The 12,001-nt window shown below is 42.1% G+C and overlaps 1 protein-coding gene across 3 annotated transcripts in view; it reads right to left on the reverse strand.

Moving 5' to 3' along the window:
• LOC129827514 (myocardin-related transcription factor A-like) overlaps positions 1-11,800 on the reverse strand; it is a 44,750-nt gene extending 32,950 nt beyond the window's left edge. For 2 of the 3 annotated variants that reach the window (XM_055888456.1, XM_055888435.1), the window contains exons 1-3: positions 11,598-11,800; positions 9,874-9,924; positions 2,212-2,404 (exon numbers count right to left, since the gene is read on the reverse strand). In XM_055888456.1, coding sequence (XP_055744431.1) covers positions 2,212-2,371 — 160 coding nt within the window. In that variant the 5' untranslated portion in view covers positions 2,372-2,404; positions 9,874-9,924; positions 11,598-11,800. Of the gene's footprint in view, positions 1-2,211; positions 2,405-9,873; positions 9,928-11,597 lie in introns of all 3 variants that reach the window. The other variant, XM_055888440.1, reaches the window with a different exon arrangement.
• Between the last annotated feature and the right edge of the window lie 201 nt (positions 11,801-12,001).

The following is a 12,001-nucleotide window of genomic DNA, read 5'->3' on the forward strand; positions in this document are numbered from 1 at the left end:
GCCTATGCTGAGAATCAACTCAGTGCTCTGTGTGGAACAGTGTCAGTAGGAGACAGGAACTAGCTGAACTAGTTCATTAAGAGCACAGATTTCTTCTTTCCATTAGGAAACGTTTATCTCTGGTGTGCCGTGACCTATTAAACACGACCCAGGCACCTCATCACACCTGACTCCCTACAGACACTTCACACTCCTCCCCTCACCTGTCAGAACAGCAGACTAAAGGTGCAGAGCATGCTCACTCATAATGGAGCCTGTGTGTGCATGCTTATCGGCAAACGTACACTGACACCCATACACCCCAATTAGCATGCTATCCATTGGTGAACATTCAGTCACAGAGTAAGATGGAGATCAGAGTGGAGTAGAGCACAGTGTCAGGGCAGCAGTGTCTAGCCCTGCTGTGATTCAAATTACAACTGTGGTCTGGGTGTGAGTGCAATTCCTCGACAACCACTACACACTTGATCTCTCAGGCCTCCTCCTTGGCAAAGTGGTTGGATCCAGGCCAACTTTGTCATTAAACAGTCGTGTTGAGCTGCCTGCACTTCAGTGAAATATTGGGACAAGTATGTAACCTCTAAATTCCTAAAATAACTGAGCATGTGCAGTTTTGGGGAAGCTACTCTGAAAATATAGTTTACCAAGCTACCAATTACTTCACACTGGAAGAAGATAAGCTACACTAAAGCTACCCTTAAGAAAAATATAGTTTACTGAACTAAAGTTACTTTGAACAAGAGGTTAATTACATCCAAAGTACTTTGTGATAAATAATCATATCTAAATCTGAAATATCAGACTACAAATTGTAAGAACAGATGACTCTAGGGTCAGAAGTTAACAGAATGTTTCATTTAGCCTATTAAACACACAAACTGTGTTTCAAGTGAGGATTAGACAGGCCTGATGCTGAAATATAAAGGAAATTGCCTACTTCACAAATATTATCTTTCAGCTGAAAAAGTCATGTAGTTCCAGTAGCTAGCCTCAAGGCAAAAAAGTTATGACCTACTGAAAACACTACCAAGATCTGAATTGAGTTCAACTACCACCAAGCTACTGCAAAACAAAGTTAAACTACATGTAGTTCACTACTACAACACTGAGCATGGGCGTGTACGTTCGGGGATAACACGCAAAGTTAGAGCTGCAGTTTGCTGCTTTGGCTGCGGTAATAAAATGTTACTATGTAAACTCACACAGCATCTGATGATAGCATGAGTGGAAAGGGTGAGAAGAGTGGAAAAAGTGAACATGATTAACTCAGACTTTTATTGCTCATGATATCATGCTGCTCTTTTTAAAATGTGCTTGTCTCACAGCTTCCCCTCGCTGAGATGCTTGTGGTTAAGGATGCTGGTGTGATTTGGTGGAACAAAGTGCTTTTCAATGTTTCCAGTGCTGCTGACTGTGTTTGTTGCTTTTTTACCCCTCTTTTACGCTACTGCTACCTTCTGTTTATTATCTATGCAGTCACTTCAACCATACCTACATGTACATACTACCTCAATCAGCCCGACTAACCGGTGCCTGTATATAGCCTCACTACTGTTATAGCCTCGCTACTGTTATTATTCACTGTCTTTTTACTGTTGTTTTTTATTTCTTTACTTATCTATTGTTCACCTAATACCTCTTTTTTTACTTAAATTGCACTGTTAGTTAGGGCCTGTAAGTAAGCATTTCACTCTAAGGTCTACACCAGTTGTATTCAGCGCAAGTGACAAATAAACTTTGATTTGAAAAGGAGAGAGTAGCCCCCATGTTTAGACTTTATCGCCTACACACACACGTGTTCCTATTTTCCTCATGTCTGTAAAAAATAATTTCATATACAAGCTCTTCCTCCTCATGACTTAATGAGAGAAGCTCAAGTTCAGCTGGGTTTTATTCCCGCACACCAGCTTCTACTCCTCAAGTGCACTTTCGCAAACTGCATTCCAGGTACCCTTTGACCCGGAGTGCACTTGGGTAAGATACTACTCTCCTCCCCCTCATTGAGCTGTTTCAGCTGGAATTCTAACAACTTTGCCATACAACTCTCCCTCCTTGACCAGAGACCACTGTGGGTACTGTGCCAAGGGAGTAGTTTTAGTCGTTTTCTGATGGAAGTGGATGGTCTTCGCACCATATAGCGTCAGTCCACCAGGGTTTTAATCTCATCAGTGGGCTTGATGGCAGTTGCCTGGAATCAGAACAGGCACTCACCGTTTTTCCTATCTCTCAGGGGCAGCAGGTTGGGGGCGGGCTGCAGCGACAGCTCTTGCAGCTCATTGGTCACTGCCTCGCTATGTGGGCTGGGGGCGGAGTCAGACGATGCAGGAGCTGAACCACTTGGGCCTGACTCCTCCCCTGCTTGGGCCTCCATGATCGCAGGGGTGACGGAGGGTGGCTGACAGACCTGAGAGATAAACAAAATAACACATTCATCAAAAATGCCTAGAACTATCTCACCATCTTACTAAACTGGCTAGAACATCCCTCCTTTACTTGTATCCCCAACTGCTTCCTGCCTTACATCACCTGCCTGACACATTCCCAGGGCTCCCCTCCAGTTCACTAGCCTGACAGAGTGTATGATCCGTAATCCAATAGGTTAATGGGTCTTGCTGCAGAAGGACCAGCCCATCCCCATGGCAACCCACCATTACAGGCAGGACCGCAGATGAAACACTGGGCCCAGCCAATACTGCGGAGGACCAGCTCCTTGCCATGGCAACGCCTTACATAAACACCGCCCAATGCAGATATATTTACAAAAAAATCACATGCTAACAAATTCAGAGGAGAAGCCTAAAAACGGACATAGCCCTGGAATGAGAGCTCAACTTGCTACTGATGGGCCACAAAGGTGCTCTGGCAAACCTCCAGCTAATCTGTCACTTAGTAGTGTGTGCCGATATGGTCTCCTATACTAAATATCAATGTGGCTTGATGGAATGCAGTCTGTATCCACATGCCATTTTTGCATTAGTCATGTGGTGATCTTTACTCATAATGCACTCATTGTTAAACTTATTTGCAGTTTTCTCAGCAGGTAAAACAGCAGCATAGCTGAATAGCTGTGTTTTACAGAATTTGGTGCAGCAGTTAATTTTGCTGCTGCGCGATCTACTGCAATACAATGCTTTGCATAGTGTTACACTGCCATCCATTGTCTTCTTATTTAGTGCCTCACCCCTTGGTTAAAGGCCCAGTGCAGTCAAAAAGGCGATTTTCCTGTGTTTTATATATACACTGAACAAAAATACAAAACGCAACATGTAAAGTGTTGGTCCCATGTTTCATGAGCTGAAATGAAAGATCCCAGAAATGTTCCATACGCACAAAGTTTATTTCTCTCAAATTCCTGTTAGAGAGCATTTCTCCTTTGCCAAGATAATTCGTCCACCTGACAGGTGTGGTTTATCAAGAAGTTGATTAAACAGCATGTTCATTACACAGGTGCACCTTGTGCTAGGAACAATAAAAGGTCACAACAAATTTGCAGGTCACATAACACAATGCCACAGATGTCTCAAGTTGAGGGAGGGTGCAATTGACATGCTGACTGCAGGAATGTCCACCAGAGCTGTTACCAGAGAATTTATTGTTGAATTTATTGAATTTATTTATTAACATCTCTACAAAAAGCCATCCTTTTAGAGAATTTGGCAGTAGGTCCAAACGGCCTCACAACCGCAGACCACGTGTAACCACGCCAGTCCAGGACCTCCACATCTGGCTTCTTCACCTGTGGGATTGTCTGAGACCAGCCACCCGGACAGATGATGAAATTGTGGGTTTGCACAACCCGTCCTCACCAGGGTCTTAATCTGACTGCAGTTTGGTGTCGTTAACCCACTTCAGTTGGGAAATGCTCACCTTCGATATCCACTGGCACGCTGGAGAAGTGTGCTCTTCCCAGATGAATCCCGGTTTCAACTGTACCGGGCTGCATGGCGTCATGTGGATGAGCAGTTTGCTGATGTCAACGTTGTGAACAGAGTGCCCCACGGTGGAGGTGGGGTTATGGTATGGGCAGGCATAAGCTATGGACACAATTGCAATTTATCGATGGCTGTTTGAATGCAATTTAAAAGGTAGAGAACAGTGAAATTTGATGATATTTAAATGAAACCAGTTAATAGTACTGTAGGTTGACCCAATCTGAAAAATGACTAGCTGGTACGTTGACAAAGTTGATCATAAAGTTACTGGTCCCCGCACCACCCCCCCCATCGCACACTCAATGTCAACAAAACAAAGGAGATGATCATGGACTTCAGGAAACAGCAGAGGGAGCAGCCCCCTATCCACATCGACGGGACAGTAGTGGAGAAGGTGGAAAGCTTCAAGTTCCTCGACGTACACATCATAGACAAACTGAAATGGTCCACCCACACAGACAGCGTGGTGAAGAAGGCGCAGCAGTGCCTCTTCAACCTCAGGAGGCTGAAGAAATTCAGCTTGTTACCAAAAACACTCACAAACTTTTACAGATGCACAATCGAGAGCATCCTGTCGGGCTGTATCACCGCCTGGTACAGCAACTGCTCCGCCCACAACCGTAAGGCTCTCCAGAGGGTAGTGAGGTCTGCACAACGCATCACTGGGGGCAAACTACCTGCCCTCCAGGACACCTACACCACCCGATGTCACAGGAAGGCCAAAAAGATCATCAAGGACAACAACCACCCGAGCCACTGCCTGTTCACCCCGCTATCATCCAGAAGACGAGGTCAGTACAGGTGCATCAAAGCTGGGACCGAGAGACTGAAAAACAGCTTCTATCTCAAGGCCATCAGACTGTTAAACAGCCATCACTAACATTGAGTAGCTGCTGCCAACATACTGACTCAACTCTAGCCACTTTAATAATAAATAATTGGATGTAATAAATGTATCACTAGCCACTTTAAACAATGCCACTTTATATAATGTTTACATATCCTACATTACTCATCTCATATGTGCATACTGTACTTGTTCCCATCTACGGCATCTTGCCTATGCCGCTCGGCCATCTCGCATCCATATATTTTTATGTACATATTCTCATTAATTCCTTTACACTTGCGTGTATAAGGTAGTTGTTGTGAAGTTGTTAGATTACTTGTTAGATATTACTGCATGGTCGGAACTAGAAGCACAAGCATTTCGCTACACTCGTATTAACATCTGCTAACCATGTGTATGTGACAATAAAAATGTAATTTGATTTGGATCCAGGAGGCAGGATTTAGTACCAGCTTTACGCAACGTCAAGTAAAGCTGGAAATGTCATACACCTATGGTAGTCTTATAATCTTAACTCATTTAAATATGTAAAACCTGAACAGTCATCACATGAGCACATCATATGGCTTTGTTTACAAACCGTAAGATGGCTCAAGCAGAACGATACATAACCCTTGTCAACTGTGACTTTTATCAAGTAAGCTACTTACCAGCATGCTGGAAAAAGCACACTGTGTTGTGGCTGGATACCAGTGTTAATTTAACGTTACACTATTTTCAGAAGAATGAAGACATCTGACAGCAGTGGCTGCTTTTCATTTCAGGGGGACAGGCTGCACCGAAAATTACGATCATGTCACGCGTGTGCAGTGCAAATTTATAGCAAAGATGCTTTATCAATTGGGGAGAACATTGGATGGGTGTTGCCAGGAAGCTAATCCTGAAGACGGCTGCTGTACCATCATTGACAGTGGATCAGTGGATGTTGCAAGCTCTGACCATAATGTACGTAACAGAGGTTGAGGAGTCTGACACGGTGGCTGTAACTGTGACTGTTTTGACTGTATATTTTCTGTAACACATCTGATAGTCACTATATGGTTTCTTTTCTATACTATTTCTAATTTAACATCTGAAAATCACATTTTTGCCATTCTATTGTATGGGTTGTTGCCTTACAGTTAATGTAGCTTGTGTCATTGGGGCTAATCATGATGATTAGGGGGGGGATTATTATTTCAATTTCCATCTCCTTTTATCTTTCCACTCATCAAGCTGTAATAAGACATTTGAGAAATTCCAACATCTACTCTGTCTGCACTGCTTCCCAGGCAACCACCGTAGCAGGAATATGCTGTGATACAAAATCAGCTTTAGTAAGAAAAAGAAAGGGGATATGCTGTAAAAAGGGGGATATGCTGTGAAGCCAGACCCAACATACTGTAAGTCATAGTTATTCATTTCAAATATAGAGAATTACAGGCACACAAAAATTCCGAATACAAACACTGAAAAGTTTCAGTAAAAAGTACACGGCCAAACACGTCTGCCCGGTCAAATGACGTCTAACCATTATTTCTCACCTTTATTATTCTCATGAGTGTTCATGTTGATCAATATTTCAGCTATGCTGGCCTATTGTAAATAATCAAACAAACATCTGATCAATACATACAATTCTGAACATATTTTATTTTATAATGCTAATGCAAGGGCACCAATAAATTGTGCAGTACACTTATTGTATGCTGTTTTCATGTACATTCCCCTTATGTCTAAGGTGACTCAGGCTTTACTAATTCTGGTGAAGAAGTGTATCAGTGAACTGTATTCTGTAATTAGTTACAAAACAATAGAAATGCAATTGTGTATTCCTGCTGATATTCAACAGTCCATGATCAGCTCTGTCGACCATGAGAGCATATTGCTGAGAAAATGGTTTGGTGCATACTGTTTAGGCTCAGAAGGACATGTGGTCCATTGTTTACCTAGTCATCAATAACTTGTGGCCCATTTACCTTGTTACCTGGCAATGTACACAGGGATGTTTGAAAGAGCTGTCAGTCAAGGAGAGCACATGAATATAAACCCCCTGCCCACTCAGACAGTTCTTTCAGGCTTACTGATCGTTATAGATGAGAGAAGGTAAAATGTATTAAATTCTGAGCATGTTTGGTCATTAAAAGGCTATTTTTACTTGGGAAATAGGATGACTGTGCGGGACCTTTAAGTCAACATGGCAGTAACCTGAGCCCGATGGGCGGATTAACACAGCTGCCCTCTGTGAACCAAAATCACAACAATAGCTTCCTGATACTCGAGCCATGTTCCAGAGGCTTCCACCTTTACACAATCTAGCTACAACTGTTGGAGCACATACAAAAACATATTATGCTGTCAGGACAGGGGAGCGCCACACCTCCACACTTTTCAAGCTGAAGGAGAGGTCACAAGAGAAGCATTGCATGGGAAGCCTGAGTTCACACAATCTTTAAACTCCACTGGTCCTGACTGGTGACCATCCCCAGGGCTTTTCAATCCTTCAAGAAAACGGGTTGTTTTCAAACCGGGCTCTTTCTAAAAACAGGTTCATAATATACTATGTCAGTTTCCATGGCAACCCATCCCCTTTCGTCAAACTTGCTCCACTGCCCTTGTCCACCTCTTACCATAGATAGATATAGGCCTAGGCTATGTGCTGAAAGGGTGCTGCTTATTAGTAGTAAGCAAAAAATGAGTTATCCATCTTTTACAAACTGTCACACTTTTGGTTCTTATGAAATGAGTCAAGTCAGCTGCTGACGAGTGTTATAAGAGTGACTCACGTGGAATTTCACAGAAAGCTTTTAGACAGAGTGCTTTAATCAAATACACTTATGATAATTCAGTTCTACCAAAATCATCAACACTGTCCATAATTAAATGGAAATAGTTTCACTAATATTTAACTAAGCCAAAAGATGCCGCAGGGACTGTCCAGGAAGCTCTAGTGAAAGTGACATGGTAACCTGAAGGGTTGTTGTGAACTTGTGATAGATACAATGATACACGATAACAGAAGACAACAGAACGATAGCTAGAAGAGCCATAAGAATGATATAACACTGGACTGTTGTCCAGGTAAACCATGTTGACTTGACAACCAGTTGGGAAATATAGTAGAAGTAGAAGTCCTACTGAGAAAAATCAGCTGACAGAAATGTTAAACAAACCCAGAATTATTCAAAACAACAACATAGCCAGATATTCTATAGACACACTTTAATCCTGTACTTTCGGAGACCCGTTTTGCTTATTATAAATGATCTTGGTCATGTGCTGTTGGAGGGACTTTTACCTTCCCTTAGAATGACAGCACGCCACATCTGTAACCTGTACTGAGCACTAATAGAATGTATCACAATGAGTTACTGCATCCCTCAACAGGACCACATGTGACTGACCTAATCGTTTCAGCATGGATATTAGGCTAGCTATGTGTTATTTTGCTTCTGTATCTTGTCCATATAATTTCTCCCGATATTTACCCAACTTTGGAGTCTTTCTCCACCTGGAACCCAGATAAATCCCAGCATTTGATAGACACTGATCTCAAGACCCAGAGCATTGAACTTATACTGTAATGCTCTCCTGTCAGAACTCTCGCCATCTGAACACTTTTTAATACCTGGGATTCTGGCTTTGGTCTTAATGGTATAGACGTACAGTAGTGTATCCCCTGCCAGGTTAATACTCAGTAGCCTAATGTTCATTCTAGCATTAAAAACTCTAAAAGGATCATCTGTTTCTTGATTTGCAAAGCAACTGCAACAGACAGAGCTTATCTTTCAAGACCTTTTATTACCAATACAACTTTTGGAGATAAAGGCTATCATGTCAGGTGATCAAAACCAACTCCACACAGACATCTGCCTACCTACCTATGAAATACAAATAAACACCCAGGCTCTTACTTTCTATTTCAAACAAGCTTCACATTCTGTGAGGAAGTGTAGGGTCAGTTTTTTGGGGTGAGACAAAAAACAGATGTTCAAAGCTGTGCGAGTCTGACTGGCACAAAAAGACTCGCCTAACAACACCCAAAGCCTCAATGTCCCCTACACAACACTGCCTAACTGTGAACCCTCCTATCCCAATTCTTTACCATGGACAGTTTTTTTCAATGATTCATTACAGTCGGCACTCAGAACAAGCTGGACTGAATTTGAAGAGCACGGTCTGAGATTCAAAACCTTAATCATTTCCCCTGCCAAAGCAATGACATCATAGCCCAGCCTCTCTGCATCCCTCATGTTCAGACAGAAAAAGTCCTGCGTCACCACCACGTAATCCGCACTTATTTTCCTTCACAGTGGAGAAATAATTCAAATCAGGTTTTAGGGTTCACTATTTGTTGTGATGCATGGGACAATTGGGGCAGCATGTAGACAGCATGGCAGTCTAAAGCCCTTCCTCTTAGGCCCCTGTTGGGAGTAGCCGGAGGACTTGCTGTCTCTGATGATGTCACAGTCACAATGCCACGGAGTCTGCCCGACGTCGTAATTACACATGTGCGCAATCCCTGCCAGATGGTCCAGTTCCACTACTGACAGAACTGTCAAACATATCTACAACCAACACACTGATCATTTACATGGCATTAGCAAACCAAAACTAGCCCAGTACATGCTGTGTTTGTGTTTACGTACCAAGTTGTAGATAACAGTGTGTGTGGAACAGTTACTAATTGAAAAAGTGAGTTCTTATTCTTAGCATTAATGTTATTATGGTGCAAACACAGTACAAGGTGTACTGTTTCAGCCCCGGTAATGAAACATTAGGATTCAAAGTGATTGACACTTCTATGCCAAGATTCAGAATGTATTTCAACTACCTATAATCTTGTGCACTTTGAAGTGAGATATGAACTGAACATGGATGAGCTAAATGAACTCAAGCCATGATTCAAAGAAAGTGGAGGAGATGAAAGAAGATGGAAAAACAAGAGGAAAACAAACTAACTAAACCTTCATGATTGAAGAAAAGGGATTCACAGCATGGGCACAGCAACATGATGATGACAGCAGTAACATAGGTCATAAGAACAGTATGACTTCAACCAAAAGGAGTGTGTAATCGTGAGATTACGAGAGGCGTTTGTGCATAGCATACCTGGTCTATTTCCTGTTTAACAAGGTCCTGGGTGTTTCCATTTTAATGGGGCTGCTCTCATTGTGAAAAAGTGAAAGGAGAGGGGAGGGGTAGTGAGGATAAAAGAGAGATAAAGAGATACATTTGTTACAACATGTAAACAGATTACATAAATATCTTAATCTCTAAACCTTAGATAAAATGTATTTTAGATCCTAATTCCTGTCCAAGGAGCAGGCCAACTGTTTTCAGGTCGCCCATTTACTCAAAGCTCAAGCTTGATAGAGATTAGATGCTAGGTAGACCCACCCCGAGTAAGTATAATACAGCATTTAGATAATCCACCTAGTCATAGGCACTGACAATAGAAAAAGTAGGCCAAGTGCAGAGGATCAGCCGGAATAGGGTTATCTGTGAGCCAAATAAATATGAAGCCGGAAAATAAAATATAGAGATTTGACACAAGGATAGGTTTACATTTCTTGCCAAATCGACACAAATCTAAGCCTTGAGAAAGATAACAGGCATGGTGTGAATCCACAACACTAGCCCACTCCACTTTTACAGGCAGTATAAATGCTAATTTATAAACTTGGTGGTTCGAGCCCTGAATGCTGATTGGCTGACAGCCGTGCTATATCAGACCGTATACCACGGGTATGACAAAACGTTTATTTTTACTGCTCAAATTATATTGGTAACCAGTTTATAATAGCAATATCCCTCTTTATACTTCTATGTTTAAGATAGGACATGCGGGAGGCAGCGGCGTTAATGCACAATAACGTTGGATGCTAGCCTCCGTCCTCCCAAAGAAGGGGCTGGGGCGACAACAGTAATAACACCGGTAAACAGTGTAAACAGCGCGTCAAACTGGTCGACGCTTATCTTCAGTGCGTAAAAAAAAGTTTTGCAGGCCATCTAATAATTTGTCACGGTACAAATGTATTGAACGTGCATTTCACATTATGGTAGCCTACCCCTTTGGCTTTACATTGGAGATTTGCACTTCTTTTCAAGGTTCAATATCAATTGAAATATTTTTGAATGAAGAGCCATTTGGGAGCCAAATGAGCCGGCTCTTTTACACGAACGGAGCCAATGAGCCGGCTCAATGCCCATCACTACTCGACACCACGCATAATATGTGATTAGCTAAAACGAGCTGTGCGGCCACACAAGTTTTCAGTCAGACATTCACGCTTGCCATAGAGTTGAAATATGTATACTTAGCTAGCTACACATCTACCTCTACTGCACCTGCTGTCTCGACCTCTGAATGCTCGACTATGAAAAACCAACTCACCTTTACTTGTTGCATCCTCTATAACCACTGTGATTATTTGACCCTGCTGGTCATATAGCTATGCAAATCTTGAAAAACGATAAGGCCAGATGCCTTAGCTAGCAAGTCATGTTAGCAGGCGTGAGTTTTTAGGCTACCATTGTGATTGACAACTAGATAGATAGTGTGTGGTTTAACGGCTAGTTCCCTAACGTTAGCTATCTAACCATTATGGTAATTGTGCTGTAACTATTACGTAATACGCTCGCTAGATGCTAGCTACATAGACTCATGGCTCGTGCCAGTGGAGCAGCCATAAACCAGATTTTAGCCCCGTGTAGCCAGATGTGGGTGCACTGTTGCTAAACTTGCTAATTTACCTAATCACTAGCCAGCTCCCTAGTCTGATTGCGATTATTTGATAGCTAACCTAGTTGCTAACATTAGCGGTTCAACTCACCTCGCATGAGAAAAACACTGGTGGTATGGAACCGAGACCACAAGCATTCAAGTGGTGACGGCAGAAAAGTTATGGTCGACATGTTCGTCGCATTTCCATTGGTCTTCAATCAAATCGATACTTTACTGACCGTTGTTAAAGCTAGCTAGCTAATAACATTCCCTCACAAACTGCTCACTCAAACGAGTGTCAAACCAGCAAGAATAACAATCCTTCAGAATAAGAGTTCTTTCCTGTAGTCTTTAAGTGTAAATTATTAAATAAGGAAAACAATTATGAACAATATCTTAATACTCGATATATCGTATACCAGTTAAATACAATTATTTATATTTGTTTGCATTCAACAGTTTTCCCCAAATGATAAAACAAAATTGTGCATGTACTGCTATCAACTATTTCGA

The sequence above is a fragment of the Salvelinus fontinalis genome, chromosome 2 (assembly GCF_029448725.1).
Source record: "Salvelinus fontinalis isolate EN_2023a chromosome 2, ASM2944872v1, whole genome shotgun sequence".
Taxonomy (NCBI): domain Eukaryota; kingdom Metazoa; phylum Chordata; class Actinopteri; order Salmoniformes; family Salmonidae; genus Salvelinus; species Salvelinus fontinalis.